General features: G+C 44.0%; 1 protein-coding gene across 1 annotated transcript; it reads left to right on the top strand.

Annotated features, from left to right (window-relative positions):
* The first annotated feature begins 41 nt into the window (after positions 1-41).
* Positions 42-18,116, top strand: LOC115196698 (peptidyl-prolyl cis-trans isomerase FKBP4). Its single transcript, XM_029757537.1, has 11 exons — positions 42-529; positions 13,563-13,707; positions 13,831-13,973; positions 14,061-14,181; positions 14,292-14,448; positions 14,623-14,713; positions 14,886-14,969; positions 15,505-15,690; positions 15,828-15,971; positions 16,087-16,182; positions 16,801-18,116. The coding sequence occupies exons 1-11, from the start codon at positions 434-436 to the stop codon at positions 16,867-16,869; spliced, it is 1,332 nt and encodes a 443-aa protein (XP_029613397.1). The 5' UTR covers positions 42-433; the 3' UTR covers positions 16,870-18,116.
* The last annotated feature ends 579 nt before the right edge of the window (positions 18,117-18,695 follow it).

The following is an 18,695-nucleotide window of genomic DNA, read 5'->3' as shown; positions in this document are numbered from 1 at the left end:
TCCCTTCCAAAGCCCGCCACCCCCCTTTGCAGCGTATCGAAAGTTCTCGGCCCTTCTTCCAGATGCTAGCAGCCTAGACAACTGTCAGATGCTAGACAGAGAAACACGCAAGCAACACAGCAAAGTGGACCTCTGGACTTATTAGCTAGCTAAGCAACTCAACGGCACACCATCAGTTTGGAGACTGGTACACAGCGATTGACATCAGCGTAATTTGGCACTAAAAGTGCAAACCCAAAATATAGCTAACGAGAAAAGCTGATTCTTATAGCCATCAAGCGCGTTAGCTTTGATTTGTGGCGCAGCTCTCCTGCAGAACCTTAGTTGGTAGCTAGTTCTAATCTAGGCAGTCGAAACGTGCAGTTGTGTGGTTTGCTAGTTAACGTCAGCTAGTTGAGAAGGAGAGGTTTGCAGAAAGAAGTGCTCCGGGGCTATGACTGCGGAAGAGGTGACCAACGAAGGACAGAATATCCCATTACCAATGGAGGGAGAGGATATCACGCAGAAGAAAGATGGAGGGGTTTTAAAGGTAACTGAACTAACTAGTTACCACGGCCACAAAGTCTTAAACCCCGCCTGTTTCTAACATTTATCTTCTTAAAATGTGATTTTAATCCTAACCACGCTGCCAGCCTTACACCTAAACCTAACCTTAATTTAAGACCAAAAAGCAAATTTTTGTTGTCATGAATTTGTACGATATCGCCCATGTTGACTTTGCAGCTGTGTTAACTAGTGGAAACCCTAGCGAGCCAACAAGCTAGCGTTAGCATGCTCGCTATCTAGCCAATAGCAATTCATTGAATGGCATAACCAGCTACCTAGCAAGCTTGACTGAAGAAAAATGCTAAAATATTTTGGTCAGTTGGCTACAGTAGGGTAATTTAGATTAGTGAGATTTTGCAGCGCAGTCCATGATCTATATGCAACATTTGGGGTTTGCTACAGTAGTTATATCTGCTGGCTAAACTTAACTAACGTTAGCTAACTGGCTGACGTCTCCTCGAACATGCTTGCTTCTCCACCAGCCCCATCTTCCCCCAGTAGTAACCAGGTGCAGCCCCGCAGCAGCCTGTGACTAAAACTACCCAGTCAGGAAAACCATAATATCGCCAACTACTGGCTGTGGTTAACCCAGGGGAGAATGACTGCAACCCTCGCATTGAAGCCACGAAGTTCAATGCCGACCACGGTACTGCAGGCATTGTTAGGCTGGACACATGACATTTTTAACAATGCTTTTTTCTAATAACTAGTTTATGTATTTTTATTTAACCTTTTTATTTAACTAGGCAAGTCAGTTAAGAACAACTTCTTATTTAAAATGACGGCCTAGGAACAGTGGTTAATTGCCTTGTTCAGGGGCAGAAGGACAGTTTCTTGTCAGCTCAGGGATTCGATCTAGAAACCTTTCGGTTTCTGGCCCAAACCACTAGGCTACCTGCCCCCCAGTTCATTGCATCTGCCGTGGAGCCCAGTTTCACAATGTTACCATATGTCCCAGCTGCTTGCCGTAGTTTTGAAGTAATCACGAAAAAACAGGCCTTATTTTAGGGCATTTTTCAACCTGCCAGTGCCTATTAGTTTGTTCTATTGTGCACCGTGGCACCAACTCTCCTTCCGAAGGTTCTATTCCCAGTTTATTGTTCTATGTCACAATGGCTGCTTTGTTATTGTTGTCAATGAGACCTGCCCACATTGCTGGTAGTTAAAATGTAAACAACAACAAAAAAATACTCATGGAACTTTGAGGTCGTCCCATTGTTTACTGTAGGGAAATATAGGTATGTCTGTCTATTTCGCCAAATATCTTGCAATATGTATATTTTCTTTTTTTTCAAGTCGGTCACCATTTAAACATGAGAACCCCCTCTTTCTAATTATGTAAGGCAGCGTACTCAGCTGTCATCAAACACTAGCTCCGGAATACCTTTTGCCCTTGGAACGTTGAGCCTCTCCCTTTGTTTTCCTATGGAGAGGCATGCTGGTATATTTTTCAAGTTGGACACCATTTTAGTCAGGATAATCTCTTTCTAATTACATACGGTTGGGCAGTGTACTCTGCAGTCATCGATCGCTAGACCAGAAATAGTCAAAGTTGCCATTTTTTTCTTACTTCCTCATTATGCAGACATAAGCACACCATCGAGGTGAGGATGTTTACTTTCTACACAAGTTGTTATTTTTCAGTTTCGTCCTATGAACAGATGGTAGTAGTAAAATAAAAAGGGCTACATTTCTTTGTGCCATTTAGGTGAAAAGGAATTCCAAGCATCACTCCAGTCAGAAGAGGCTCAGCGACCGTTCGATTCCATTCAATTGCTATGGGCTCGCGCTAGTGTTCCAGCTTAGCCAACGTTCTTTTGCCATTTTAAAGCCTTGGGTGAATTTTGACTCGTTCTATTGTTCAGCCTACCATTATAGTAATGCTACCAATATTTTATATTACACCAGATGTATGTCCTTGAACCAATTTATATAAAAAATCTTATAAAAATCGCACACAGGATGATCATTTAGTAGCTAATGGCAGCCTGCAGTACCCCGGTCAGCTTTGGACTTGAGATAAGGGGGCAGCACTGAGCTAGCCTGCAATGTCGCTTCCCGGAGTAGCTCAAACTGCGCATTTTATGTCTTCATAGGTTGGTTGTTTAAATACATCGTTACAGTTGTTGGTTGGCTAGCTTGCGAATTTTTGCTATATTAGCATAGATGTGACAAAGGTCAAAAAACCTCCAAACAAGATATGGTATCAAGAACAACATAAAACTATACTACAGTATACATTTCATTCTCTCACGAATGATGCAATTCCCCCCTTGGACCAATCAGTGTAATTTTGTAAATAAGCCAGTGAGGGCCTACCGAGTGGTGCAGTTGACAGTACATGTCAGAGCAAAAACCAAGCCATGAGGTTAAAAGAATTGTCAGTAGAGCTCTGAGATCGAATTGTGTCAGCACAGATCTGGGGAAGGGTACCAAAGAAATTCTGCAGCATTGAAGGTCCCCAAGACCACAGTGGCCTCCATCATTCTTAAATGGAAGAAGTTTGGAACCACCAAGACTCTTGCTAGAGCTGGCTGCCCGGCAAACTGAGCAATCGGGGGAGAGGGCCTTGGTCAGGGAGGCGATCAAGAACCCAAAGGTCACTCTGACTGAGTTCCTGAGTTCCTCTGAAGAGGGGAGAACCTTCCAGAAGGACAACCATCTCTGCAGCACTCCACCAATCAGGTCTTTATGGCAGAGTGGCCAGACAGAAGCCATTCCTTGGTAAAAGGCACATGACAGCCCGCTTGGTGTTTGCCAAAAGGCACCTAAATGACTCTCAGACCATGGGAAACAAGATTATCTGGTCTGATGAAGCAAAGATTGAGCTCTTTGGCCTGAATGCCAAGCGTCAAGTCTGGAGGAAACCTGGCACCATCCCTACGGTGAAGCATGGTGATGGCAGCATCATGCTGTGGGGATGTTTTTCAGCAGCAGGGAGTGGGAGACTAGTCAGCATCGAGGGAAATATGAACGGCGCGAAGTACGGAGAGATCCTTGATGAAAACCAGCTCAGGACCTCAGACTGGGGCGAAGGTTCATCTTCCAACAGGACAACAACCCTAAGCACACAGCTAAGACAACGCAGGAGTGACTTCGGGACAAGTCTCTGAATATCCGTGAATGTTCCAGCAAGAGCCTGGACTTGAACCTGTTCTAAAATCTCTGGAGAGGCCTGAAAATAGCTGTGCAGCAACACTCCCCATCCAACCTGACAGAGCTTGAGAGAATCTGCAGAGAAGAATGGGAGAAACTCCGCAAATACAGGTGTGTAGCGTCATACCCAAGAAGACTCAAGGCTGTAATCGCTGCCAAAGGTGCTGAGTAAAGGGTATAAAATCCTAATGTAAATGTGATGGTTTTTATTTTTAATAAGTTTGCAAACATTTCCCCCCCAAAAGTTTTTGCTTTCATTATGGGGTATTGTGTGTAGATTGATGAGGGGGGGAAACGATTTAGTCCATTTTAGAATAAGGGTGCACCTAACACAACACAATGTGGAAAAAGTCAAAGGGTCTGAACTTTTTTAATGCATTGTATGTGGTAGGGATTATCGTGCTTTCAAGACAACTGTGAACTCAGGAAAAAAAAAACGGGGTCAAGGGAAGGAGGAGAGGAGAAGGAAAAGGGAGATAGGAAAGGGAGATGGGGAAGGAGGAGAGGTACTTGAGGTAGGAATGGAAGTTAGTAAAGGAAAGAGGTTCACGTATAGACTACCGTTCAAAGTTTGTGGTCACTTAGAAATGTCCTTGTTTTTGAAAGGAAAGCACATTTTTTTGTCCATTTAAAATAACATCAAATTGATCAGAAATACAGTGTAGACATTGTTAATGTTGTAAATTACTATTGTAGCTGGAAACAGCTGATTTGTTATGGAATATCTACATCGGTGTACAGAGGCCCATTATCAGCAACCATCACTCCTGTGTTCCAATGGCACGTTGTGTTAGCTAATCCAAGTTTATTATTTTAAAGGCTAATTGCTCATTAGAAAACCCATTTGCAATTATGATAGCACAGCTGAAAAATGTTTTGATTTAAAGAAGCAATAAAACTAGCCTTCTTTAGAGTAGTTGAGTATCTGGAGCATCAGCATTTGTGTGTTCGATTACAGGCTCAAAATGGCCAGAAACAAAGACCTTTCTTCTGAAACTTGTGTGTCTATGCTTGTTTTGAGAAATGAAGACTATTCCATGTGAGAAATTGCCAAGAAACTGAAGCTCTTGTACAACGCTGTGTACGACTCCCTTCATAGAACAGCTCAAACTGGCTCTAACCAGAATAGAAAGAGGAGTGGGAGGCCCCGGTGCACAACTGAGCAAGAGGACAAGTACATTAAATAGTACCCGCAAAACACCAGTCTAAACGTCAACAGTGAAGAGGAGACTCTGGGATGCTGGCCTTCTAGGCAGAGTTCCTCTGTCCAGTGTCTGTATTCTTTTGACCATCTTAATCTTTTCTTTTTGTTGGCCAGTCTGAGATATGGCTTTTTCTTTGCAACTCTGCCTAGAAGGCTAGTATCCCGGAGAAGCTTCTTCACTGTTGACGTTGAGACTGGTGTTTTGTGGGTACTATTTAATAAAGCTGCCAGTTGAGGACTTGTGAAGCGTCTGTTTCTCAAACTACATACTCTAATGTACTTGTCCTCTTGCTCAGTTGTGCACTGGGGCCTCCCACTCCTCTTCCTCTTCTGGTAGAAGCCAGTTTGCGCTGTTCTGTGAAGGGAGTAGTACACAGCATTGTACGAGATCTTCAGTTTCTTGCCAATTTCTCACATGGAATAGCCTTCCTTTCTCAGAACAAGGATTGACTGATGAGTTTCAGAAGAGTTTGTTTCTGGCCATTTTGAGCCTGTAATCGAACCCACAAATGCTGATGCTCCAGATACTCAACTACTCTAAAGAAGGCCGGTTTTATTGCTTCTATAATCAGAACAAGTTTTCAGCTGTGCTAACAATTGAAAAAGCGTTTTCTAATGATCAATTAGCCTTTTAAAATTCTAAACTTGGATTAGCTAACACAATGTGCCATTGGAACACATGAGTGATGGTTGCTGATAATGGGCCTCTGTACGCCTATGTAGACATTCCATGAAAAATCTGCCGTTTCCAGCTACAAGTCATTTACAACATTAACAATGTCTACACTGTATTTCTGATCAATTTGATGTTAATAGCCAAAAAATAGCTTTTCTTTCAAAAACAAAGACATTTCTAAGTGACCCCAAACTTTTGAACGATAGTGTATATATGTGGTAGAGATAAACCATGGCCAGTAGAGAGGAAAGGCCTCGAGGAAAGGAGGCAGGGCATAACATTTACATTTTGGTCCACCAGCCACTGTGGCAGGTAGATTTTAAAAAATCTACCGGCCATTCAGATGTTTTACTGGCCAAAATTACACCAACAAAACACCAAAAAACGGATGAGCATGCTTTGTAATGTTTCTAAAACAAATGTATTACTAGTAAGAAATATGATATTGTTTTAATTTGTCTTTTAACCAAAATATCACAGATGAGAAACATTTTCACTTGCCCCTTTAAGGGTAATGGGTTACCACGGTAACACGACTCAAGTCATGTTGTGCCTGTGAGATTGAGTTTGACAAGTAGAGTTTTTATGTTCTCTTCCCTAGCAGTTGAAACTTAAACATAGCAGTTGAAAAATAACTTAGCTCGTGAACAAAACAATATAAATGGCCAAGTAACGCGAGGAAAAGTCTCACTTCAGTAGACTTTCGTTTCAAGTAAATATAAGATTCGTTGTTCTTTGACTTAGTGCGATTTAATTTACCAGCTATGAAACAAAATGGCAGAAATACTTTGAAAACAGCTACTACACTATAAATGTGTTCATACTTTACTTTTTATTCACAAATGCGATTTAAAAGCTTGCACTGTGGAGCCCAGACCACCCGTGAGGAAAGGAATCTAGGAAAGAAAAGTTCACATGTATGTGGTAGGGATTAACCACGGCCATTAGATGGCGACAGTATTGGTTTTAGTGACAGGCTAGTTTCAGTCTCAGGCTGCTGTGGGGTTGCAGCTGGGTGCATCTCACTTCCCCATGTAATCAGAGATGTTATCATTGCTAGGTAGTTTGTACTGTCACTGAACTATGTGTTTCTGCAGCTAACTATCAAATGTCTAGTCATCACTATTCAGACTTAGCAGTGATCTAGAAGTGTCTTAGTTTTGGCTAGAAGGTTCTGACCTGGGTATAAGCATTTCATAGTTTCTTGTTTGTCAGCAAACATATCTGGTTACCTGGATGTTTTCTAGAGCCTGCCATATTTGGGATACCCACAGCTGCTTTTGGGGGGGGGGGGTGGAGATTCTCATTCTGGTTTTGGTGACCTGACCCTTCCCTGCTGAATATCCTATTTCTGCAGGGAGTGTGGCTGGTCAATGTTGACACTGAGAAGTGTGTGTGTGGGAGAGAGAGACTGTCAGTCATTCTGGCCCATAGTGTATTTCCCTACAGGCAGACTTGCAGCACATGGTGTCTCAGACAGTTTCCACATCATCACACAAATAAATCAGCTCTTGAACAGTTTTAGAGCCCACAACCCAAGACCTAAACACAATAGCAGCCCAAAGTACTAGACTACATACAGTAAGCATGCACCTGTTAAGAAATTGACTGTCAGAACTGTTAGAACTCTTAGAACCTCCATGGATTGATGAGGAATTGAAAAACTGTATGGTTGAAAGAGATGGCAAAATGAGTGGCTAAGTCTGGCTGCACATCTGACTGGCTGACTTACTGCATATTGAGACTTATGTGACTAAACTCAACAACAACAAAAATAAGAAACTGTATTATGAAGCCAAGATCAATGATATAAAGAATGATGGGGGGAAAACCGTAGGATTACTTTTAAATGAAAATTATGGGCAGAAAGATCAATTCAACTCCATCAGATGGAGTATTTATCACAACCATTTGATGTTGGCAATTATTTTAATGATTACTTCATTGGCAAAGTGGGCAAACTTAGGCAGGAAATGCCAACAATGAACAGTGAGCCATTGTATTCATGCATAAAAAAAATGAAAGAAAAGCATTGCAAGTTTTGAATTTTGTAAAGTTAGTTTGGGAGAGGGTGAAAAATGATTGTTAATGACCAATAATGACAAACCTCCTGGCATTGACTACTTAGATGGAAAGATACTGAGGATAGTAGCTGACTCTATAACCACTCCTATCTGTCATATCTTTAACCCTTGTTTGGGTCTGTGGGACCCATTTTCAATGTTTACTAAAATAAATGATACAATGAAATATTTTTTCAACCTGAGACTCATTGGCCTCATTTTCTGTGAAAAACATGTAAAATAACACATTTTCATTGAGTGCACACTGTGCACCCCTCTACACATTTATATTACATATGTGGTGTTTGGGTCCACTGGACCCGAGGGTAATAAGTGTGTGTTGGTGAAAACAAGTTAAAAAAATTCACCAAACGGTTTGCTGTGTGCCTTCATTCTGTCTTCCTCCTCCCTGGGCCTGCTGTTTCCACATAGGCAGGGAGACAGACAGGTTCTTGGTGCTGTCTCCCGCTTTTCGCACACTCTTTACCTTTTTTGTAGTGTGTGAAACTACACAATGTCTTGATGTAACCGGCGCAATATTATTACAATAGATTATTTCGATACATTGTGGGAAAATACAGATTTATTTTTACACTCTATCCCAGCCAGGTGCGAATTGGGGGAGGGACACAACAAATAAATAGCTTTGCATGTGTGGCTCCTTATCACAATCAGTATGGCAAAAATAATCTCTGCTCAGAGGGAGAGAAGCTAGTGTGGAAGGAGCGTCTTCCACTTTGGAAGATGAAGAGCTCCCACCTCAGGCCTGTTCCATGTATTCAACAACTAAGTTTGCGACACATCCCCAGTGTCCTATGTGCCAAATTAAAGGGAAAAATGTGGTACTCATGAGTACGCTACATAGGGATGGGAGAATCTGTGGCCAGGAACATCAAACCAGAAATCATAATGGATCACAATGCCACAAAAGGAGGGGTGGACAATTTAGACAAGCTGGTGACTGACTACAGCTGCAAAAGACGCTGGCCACTTGTGATATTCTTAAATACCTTGGACATCTCGGCGAACAATGTGTTTGTCATCTGGATGGCGTTGAACCCAGATTGGGACAGAGAGAAGCTGCAGAGGAGACGGCTCTTTCTCAAGGTGCTGCGCAAGGCATTATTAAGACCTCTAATCCCGAGTAGGCAACATATCCCAAGGAACCCAGCTTCTGCAGCCATCGTGAGGAGGATTCAGGAGGATGCTGGTGCCCCATCCGCTCGACCCACAGAACCAAGAGCTCCAATACTGGAAGTAAGTGTGAGTAGTGTTGTGTGTCTGACTCGCCTACCTTGGCATGTCGTAACTAAACTCAGCAAAAAAAGAAACGTCCCTTTTTTAGGACCCTGTCTTTCAAAGATAATTTGTAAAAATCCAATTAACTTCACAGATCTTCATTGTAAAGGGTTTAAACACTGTTTCCCATGTTCAATGAACCATAAACAATTAATGAACATGCACCTGTGGAACGATCGTTAATACACTAACAGCTTAGACGGTAGGCAATTAAGGTCACAGTTATGAAAACTTAGGACACTGAAGAGGCCTTTCTACTGACTCTGAAAAACACCAAAAGAAAGATGCCCAGGGTCCCTGCTCATCTGCGTCAACGTGCCTTAGGCATGCTGCAAGGAGGCATGAGGACTGCAGATGTGGCCAGGGCAATAAATTGCAATGTCCGGACTGTGAGACGCTTAAGACAGCGCAACAGGGAGACAGGACAGACAGCTGATCGTCCTCGCAGTGGCAGGCCACATGTAACAACACCTGCACAGGATCGGTACATCCGAACATCACACCTGCGGGACAGGTACAGGATGGCAACAGCAACTGCCCTAGTTACACCAGGAATGCACAATCCCTCCATCAGTGCTCAGACTGTTCGCAATAGGCTGAGAGAGGCTGGACTGAGGGCTTGTTGGCCTGTTGTAAGGCAGGTCCTCACCAGACATCACCGGAAACAACGTCGCCTATGGGCACAAACCCACCGTCGCTGGACCAGATAGGACTGGCAAAAAGTGCTCTCCACTGACGAGTTGCGGTTTTGTCTCACCCGGGGTGATGGTCGGATTCGCGTTTATCGTCGAAGGAATGAGCGTTACACCGAGGCCTGTACTCTGGAGTGGGATCGATTTTTGGAGGTAGAGGGTCCGTCATGGTCTGGGGCAGTGTGTCACAGCATCATCGGACTGAGCTTGTTGTCATTTCATGCAATCTCAACGCTGTGCGTTACAGGGAAGACATCCTCCCTCATGTGGTACCCTTCCTGCAGGCTCATCCTGACATGACCCTCCAGCATGACAATGCCACCACCCATACTGCTTGTTCTGTGTGTGATTTCCTGCAAGACAGGAATGTCAGTGTTCTGCCATGGCCAGCGAAGAGCCCGGATCTCGGATCTTGTCTGTTGTTGAATGTTATGTTCATACAAATATTTACACATGTTAAGTTTGCTGAAAATAAACACAGTTGACAGTGAGAAAACAACATGTATTTTTTTTGCTTAGTTTATATATGTGAGTGAGATGTTAGTAAAATTCCTGAACTAAGTGTTTTCATCATCCTAGATTGCAGCCGGTAGTAACAAGAAGAATCACTTCCATGTGTGTGGACCCAAGAAGGACAGAAAGACACATGCATCAAGTGCAAGAAATACATTTGCAACACACACACACACACACACACACACACACACACACACACACACACACACACACAGTAAAACTCTGTCCCTCATGTGGTGTGTAGACCGGCCTTAATTTGTGTTCAATTGGGCTCATTTATCATTTCCATAAAATACTGTATGTCAAATTTGTCCTTCCAGTTTGTTCAAAGCAATAAACATCAATAGTGATGAAAACCTTGTTTCATTTATATTTGTTCAAGATAAACATTATTTATTCAACCAATGTCTTGATTTGAGATTTTTGTTCACAAAAATAATTTGATAAAAAAACAAATAGCGCTTTTGTTGATAAATGTGAACTAGCAGAGGTCAATGGCAAATATGAATCATGTATGCTGTGTATATTGCTTGTAATTGATATAAGTCAACATCTAAGTGTTAAGTATTTTTACGTAAATTGTTATGGCTGTATTGTTTTAAAAACCCAATGATGTGGGTCCATCAGACCCACGAACATTGGGTGAAGAACAAAAACTTGGAACACCACACAAGGGTTAATCTGAGCCTAGAGGAAAGTACACTGCTCCAAAAAATAAAGGGAACACTTAAACAACACAATGTAACTCCAAGTCAATCACACTTCTGTGAAATCACTGTCCACTTAGGAAGCAACACTGATTGACAAAAAAATTCACATGCTGTTGTGCAAATGGAATAGACAACAGGTGGAAATTATAGGCAATTAGCAAGACACCCCCAATAAAGGAGTGGTTCTGCAGGTGGGGACCACAGACCACTTCTCAGTTCCTATGCTTCCTGGCTGATGTTTTGGTCACTTTTGAATGCTGGCGGTGCTTTCACTCTAGTGGTAGCATGAGACGGAGTCTACAACCCACACAAGTGGCTCAGGTAGTGCAGCTCATCCAGGATGGCACATCAATGCGAGCTGTGGCAAGAAGGTTTGCTGTGTCTGTCAGCGTAGTGTCCAGAGCATGGAGGCGCTACCAGGAGACAGGCCAGTACATCAGGAGACGTGGAGGAGGCCGTAGGAGGGCAACAACCCAGCAGCAGGACCGCTACCTCCGCCTTTGTGCAAGGAGGAGCAGGAGAAGCACTGCCAGAGCCCTGCAAAATGACCTCCAGCAGGCCACAAATGTGCATGTGTCTGCTCAAACGGTCAGAAACAGACTCCATGAGGGTGGTATGAGGGCCCGACGTCCACAGGTGGGGGTTGTGCTTACAGCCCAACACCGTGCAGGACGTTTGGCATTTGCCAGAGAACACCAAGATTGGCAAATTCGCCACGGGCGCCCTGTGCTCTTCACAGATGAAAGCAGGTTCACACTGAGCACATGTGACAGACGTGACAGAGTCTGGAGACGCCGTGGAGAACGTTCTGCTGCCTGCAACATCCTCCAGCATGACCGGTTTGGCGGTGGGTCAGTCATGGTGTGGGGTGGCATTTCTTTGGGGGGCCGCACAGCCCTCCATGTGCTCGCCAGAGGTAGCCTGACTGCCATTAGGTACCGAGATGAGATCCTCAGACCCCTGGAGAGACCATATGCTGGTGCGGTTGGCCCTGGGTTCCTCCTAATGCAAGGCAATGCTAGACATCATGTGGCTGGAGTGTGTCAGCAGTTCCTGCAAGAGGAAGGCATTGATGCTATGGACTGGCCCGCCCGTTCCCCAGACCTGAATCCAATTGAGCACATCTAGGACATCATGTCTCGCTCCATCCACCAACGCCACGTTGCACCACAGACTGTCCAGGAGTTGGCGGATGCTTTAGTCCAGGTCTGGGAGGAGATCCCTCAGGAGACTATCCGCCACCTCATCAGGAGCATGCCCAGGCGTTGTGGGGAGGTCATACAGGCACGTGGAGGCCACACACACTACTGAGCCTCATTTTGACTTGTTTTAAGGACATTACATCAAAGTTGGATCAGCCTGTAGTGTGGTTTTCCACTTTAATTTTGAGTGTGACTCCAAATCCAGACCTCTATGGGTTGATAAATTGGATTTCCATTGATTTATTTTTGTGTGATTTTGTTGTCAGCACATTCAACTATGTAAAGAAAAAAGTATTTAATAAGATTATTTCTTTCATTCAGATCTAGGATGTGTTGTTTAAGTGTTCCCTTTATTTTTTGAGCAGTATATTTGTCCTCGGGCCTGGAGGGAAGCAATAGTAAGCAGGCTTTACTGGTTCTAACAGCAGACCTATATAAGCTTGCTGCCAGCTCTTAGCAAACGGTTGGAAAGAATGGTGTTTGACCAAACACCATGCTATTTCTCAACACTGACACAAATGACTGATGATTGGTTGAAAGAAATTGATAGTAATAAGATTGTGGGAGCTGTACTGTTAGATTTCAAGCATTTGATATTATTGACCAAACCCTGTTGTTAAGAAAACAATGGTGTTATGGCTTTTCAACCTCTGCCACATCGTGGCTTCAGAGATGTTGATCTAATAGAACTCAAAGGGTTTTCTTTAATGGAAGCCTTTCTAATATCAAACATGTAAAGTGTGGTGTACCGCAGGACGGTTCTCTAGGCCCTCTAATCTTTTCTATTTTTACTAATGACCTGCCACTGGCATTAAACAAAACGTGTGTCCATGTATGTTGATGATTCAACCATAAAGATGATTCGACCACAAAGAGTTGCAGTCTGTTTTGGAATGGGTGGCCAGTAATAAACTGGTCCTGAACATCTCTAAAACTAAGCGCATTGTATTTGGTACAAATCATTCCTTAAGTGCTAGACCTCAGCTGAATCTGGTAATGAATGGTATGGCTGTTGAACAAGTTGAGGAGACTAAATTACTTGACGTTAGCTTTTCACAGTCCCCAAATCCCAAACAAATTCCAGAAAGCGTACAGTATTATATAGAGCCATTATTGCATGGAACTGTCTTCCATCTTATATTGTTCAAATGAAGAGCACACCTGGTTTAAAAAAAAAAAAAATGATAAAGAAACACCTCACTGCACAACGCCTCTCCCCTATTTGAGCTAGATAGTTTGTATGTATTGATATGTAGGCTACGTGTGCTGTTTTTTTACATACTTTTTTTAATTGATGTAGTTCTGTCCTTGAGATGTTGTCTATTTAATGTTCTGTATTATGTTATGGTTTGTGTGGACACCAGGAAGAGTAGCTGCTGCTTTTGGGGATCCTAATAAAATACCAAACACTACCACAGACAGACTATGTCATACACTGCTACAGCACAACTAACCTTCACTGTCGCTCTTTCCCTCTCTCCCTCCCCTACATCTGTAGTTGGTGAAGCAAGAGGGCACAGGGACAGAGCTGCCTATGACGGGGGACAAGGTGTTTGTTCACTATGTTGGCACGCTGCTGGATGGAACCCCATTTGACTCCAGTCGCGAACGAGGAGAGAAGTTCTCCTTTGAGCTGGGCAAAGGTGTGTGTGTGTGTGTGTGTGTGTGTGTGTGTGTGTGTGTGTGTGTGTGTGTGTGTGTCGAAGTACAAGCCAGGTGATCAAGACATTTGACGTGTGTGTGTGTGTGTGTGTGTGTGTGTGTAGGTCAGGTAATTAAGGCGTGGGACCTGGGAGTGGCTACTATGAAAGTAGGAGAGATTAGCCAGCTGATCTGTAAACCAGAGTACGCCTACGGCACCGCCGGCAGCCCCCCGAAGATACCCCCCAATGCTACTCTTGTCTTCCAGGTAATCTGTCTGTTTTAGGTAAACATTCGGTGTCAACATTGACGTGTGTGACTGAGTGCTTAAATGGATGTTTTGTGTGTGTGTTAGGTGGAGCTGTTTGAGTTTCGAGGGGAGGACATCACTGAGGGAGAGGATGGAGGAATCATCCGTCGCATCATCACTAAGGGAGCGGGATACTCCAAACCTAATGAAGGAGCTGCCGTAGAAGGTACACACACAAACATCATCATCATCAAAAAGGAACAGGGATATTCCAAACTAAGACCAACTGTACAGGCTACAAGCTCTCACACCTTTCTCTGTCTCTTTCCCCTGCAGTGTGTGTGGAGGGCAGCTGTGAGGGCAAGGTCTTTGACCAGAGGGAGCTGAAGTTTGAGTTGGGAGATGGAAAGAGTCTGGGTCTGCCAAGTGGAGTGGAGAAAGCCCTGACCGCCATGGAACAGGGAGAGGAGTCACTCTTCATCATCAAACCCAAGTAATACACACACACACACATTACAAACCTAGTCTACATACTATGTTGTTATTTTGAGAAATGTATAATGGTGTGTTCTCTGGGTATATTGGCTGAGTTGTGTGGCTGTGTATGTATGGATATCTAATTGTAGTGTGTGTCGATATGAATTTCTACGTGTGTGTGTGTGTGTAGGTATGGCTATGGAAACATAGGAAGCAGCAAGTACAGTATTCCTGGTGGAGCCACTCTGCAGTACAAACTCAAACTGACCACCTTCGAGAAGGTATGACCCCTCACCCTTTAGCAATATCAACCAGAGGGTCCTGTCCAGAGACATGCCTTAGGCATTTTATTTGTGACATTTCCAAACTGTTTGCCTACTAAGTGTGCCCCAGATGAGTCTGGTGTTTTGAGAGGTGATTTGCTGGCTGACTGAAGCATTTGCTGTTCCCCAGGCCAAGGAATCTTGGGAGATGAACTCAGCAGAGAAACTGGAGCAGAGCATCATCATCAAGGAGAAAGGAACACAGTACTTCAAGGTTTAGATTTTAGTCATTTAGCAGATCCAGAGAGACATACAGGAGCAATTAGGATTAAGTACCTTGCTCAAGGGCACATCGACAGGTTCTTAACCGCTAGGCTACCTGTGTGTGGGTGGAGAGAAGTAGCTTCAAGCAGCAGTGCAGTATAACTAGCCAGGTCACCCGTGATACAAGTCAGTATTAGACATCCAGCCATGTCTGAGGATGTCGGGAGATGATGTGGAAACGCGCTGTTGCCTTTAAGTGTTATTTTTGCTAGGGCGGTGGGGTTGGTGGATGGGTTTAAGCGTCTGCCTCTGGTGCAAAAGGTTGCATGTTTGAATCCAGCAGCGATGGAAAATTGTTTTTTAGAATTTTGTTTTAAGCCTATCTCAAACCTTAACCCTTACCTTAACCATTTGGAGTTAATGCCTAACTTTAAGATTTCGGAGATAACCTTAAACACTTGACGTTTGAGAAACCTGGATGAATGTATAATTCTGACGTGAGACTGTGTGAGCTTGTTTAGTATAACGTGTGTGTGTGTGTGTAGGAAGGGAAGCATCGCCAAGCGTCTGTCCAGTATAAGAGGATTGTGTCATGGCTGGAGAATGAATCAAGTTTGCCCGAGGGGGAGGACCAGAAAGCTAAAGCCCTGCGATTGGCTGCTCACCTCAACCTGGCCATGTGCTTCATCAAGCTTCAGGAACCAAGCTCTGCCTTCGACAACTGTGACAAGGTACACACAGACTCGATTAGGAGACACACACACCTGACCTGACTGTATCTGAACATATCTGACTTCCTAAATATTCCACACCAAACCTATTCCCCCACTTACTTTTGGTTTCTGCTCTCTCTCGCATGTGTGCGAAGGCCCTGGAGCTAGACGAATCCAATGAAAAGGCTCTTTTCCGGAGGGGGGAGGCACTGTTTGCCATGAAGGAGTTTGATAGGGCGAGAGCAGACTTCCAGCGCGTCACCCAACTTTATCCTAGCAACAAGGCCGCCAAGAGCCAGGTACTGCACTAGAATAGTCTTTGTGTGCCTTGTCTAAACTTCCCTCTCCTTTCATCTGGATGTCCATCTCTCCTTGCTGTTTGTCTGATCCGGGGCTCTCTGTCTGCCCTCCCAGGTGGCTCTGTGCCAGAAACAGATTAAGGAGCAGCATGAGAAGGACAAGAGGCTCTACGCCAACATGTTCCAGAAGTTCGCAGAGAGAGACGCCAAGGTGAGTCAAACAGCCAACACACTACACATTTCCTTTAGCCACGCAACACTTCCCCTAGCTCCTACAGATTAAACTCTTCCCCTAGCCCCAAGGTGAGTTGAGATGGAATACTGGAGAGACATCAGAACAGATTAACCCACACTTAGCGTCGTATAAGAAAGTGTTCCACATGGATGCTGGCCATGTTGACTCCAATGCTTCCCACAGTTGTCAAGTTGGCTAGATGTCCTTTGGGTGGTGGACCATTCTTGATACACACGGGAAACTGTTGAGCGTGAAAAACCCAGCAGCATTGCAGTTCTTGACATACTCAAACCAGTGTGCCTGGCAGCTACTACCACACCCTTTTCCAAGGCACTTAAATATTTTGTCTTACCCTCTGAATTGCATACATACACAATCCTTGTCTCAACTGTCTCGAGGCTTAAAAATCCTTCTTTTACCTGTCTCCCCCCCTTCATCTACACTGAAGTGGATTCAACAAGTGACATCAATAAGGGATCATAGCTTTCACCTGGTTAGCCTATGTTATGGAAAGAGCATGTTCTTAATGTTTTGTATACTCAGTGTAAATTACTGTTTTAATGTCTCTCTCTTTGTTTCTGCTGTGATGAACAGAAGGAGGCTGACAAGGGGATGGAGAACATAGGTGGGATGGATGTAGAGGAGAGTGGAGGACAGGAGTAATGACTGCTGGAGAAAGATGTCAGACTGTGTCATGAAGACTTTTAAAACTTCAGGCATTCGTGTTTATAAAGAGAGAATGTGTTTGTGATAAGTGTGTGTGTCCATGGCTCAACTGTATCTCCTGTGTGTGTGTGTGTGTGTGTGTCTGCGTGCTATCGTCATGGCAGCTAGCTGGCTGGGTGGGCCTTCTGTAGCTGACTGCACTCAGGAGGTGTGGCTAAAAGAAGTGCCCCCCCATCCCTCTGGTTAGCATGTAGCAGGCTGTTCCCCCCCCCCCCCAGAGCTCTTTGCTTAATGGAGTTGGAAGCCCAGTACTGGGTGTGAGTATTTGTGTGTGTGTGTGTGTGTGTAAACCCCCCTTTCACCCAGCAAGGGCTAATCCCCAAACCCCCTTCACTTCTCACCACCTTCCAAGGCCAACTGATCAACTAGTGGGGACTGCTTCATGTGTATGTGTGACTGTGTGTGTCCGCAGACAGTAGCAGCACCCTCTCTAGCAGCAGTCATGCTAACTACAGGGTTGCTCTCTGCTTCTCAAACACACTATGTTCTTACTCTGGGTTTATGATTTATCTTAATTGTTCTTCATGGGATGATGATTTACTTCACACCTAGAAGGGTGTGTGTGAAGCAGCTTCTTCTGGTCAGACTGAACCAGTATAAAGCTCAGTCACATTACATATATAGTCTTACTGTAGTCTGTCTGCATTCCAAATGACACTTTATACCTTGTAGATCAGAGTTTCCCAAACGCGAACCTGGGGCCCCCAATGGGTGCACGTTTTGATTTTTCCCCAATACTACACAGCTGATTCAAAGAATCAAAGCTTGATGATGAGTTGGCTAATTGAATTATCTGTGTAGTGCTAGGGCAAAAACCAAAACGTGCACCTGGGGGGGGGGGGGGCCGAGTTTGGGAGACCCTGTTGTAGATGACTCAATATGCCCTACTTTTTGACCAATGGTCAGAGGTGGCTACTAAAGTAGTGCACTATATAGGTAATGGGTGTCATTTGAGATGCAGACTTTCTGTAATCTTATTCTTGCATACAGCATCTCCAGCAGACCTGGCTCTAGGTTCAGCTAAACAAGGTTCTGTGAAGCAGAGCAGCTAGGGAGTGAGATTGGTCAGGATTTGGGGTGTCAACTGCATGCTGGTTGGTTGGGGGGAGGTCTATCTGATTGGATCATCACGATTGGTTCTCAGACTGAAGGCTCTAATGACTAATAAACAGAAATTACTCAAACTCTGGTCTGTGTCCTCATTTTTTGTACTTAGGTCACTGTACCTTTTGGCCAATCAATTTTGTAGTATACAGTGGAAACAAAAGTCGTTTTTACAAGACTGACAAATTCAAATACAAACTAATTGGGTAAACCAAAAGCAATTCTCCCATTTGAGATAGAATCTACTGATAATGTATGACAAGGAAATTCAAAGACTGTTCCTTGGGACGACCCTAAACCAACCCTTAACCGTTTTAAATGGAAACTTCTGTGGGGTGACATTAAAATGTGGGTCGTCCCACTACGCTGTGCGGGACAAGCACAACAGTTGGGTTTCCTAAAGCTGGTTTGCAACATGGCCGTTTTTTGACAAGGTAAAAATCTGTCGTTCTGCCCCTGAACAAGGCAGTTAACCCACTGTTCCTAGACCGTCATTGAAAATAAGAATTTGTTCTTAACTGACTTGCCTAGTTAAATAAAGGTTAAAAAAAATGATCTGGTATAATTTTCTCTTTGATCCAGAGCAGTGCTCCCCAAACCTCTTCCTGTTGGTTTTCGCTCCAACCCTAATCTAGCACACCTGATTCTAATAATTACCT

This window comes from Salmo trutta, chromosome 7 (genome assembly GCF_901001165.1).
Source record: "Salmo trutta chromosome 7, fSalTru1.1, whole genome shotgun sequence".
NCBI lineage: Eukaryota > Metazoa > Chordata > Actinopteri > Salmoniformes > Salmonidae > Salmo > Salmo trutta.
This window is presented reverse-complemented; position numbering and strand designations above follow the sequence as displayed.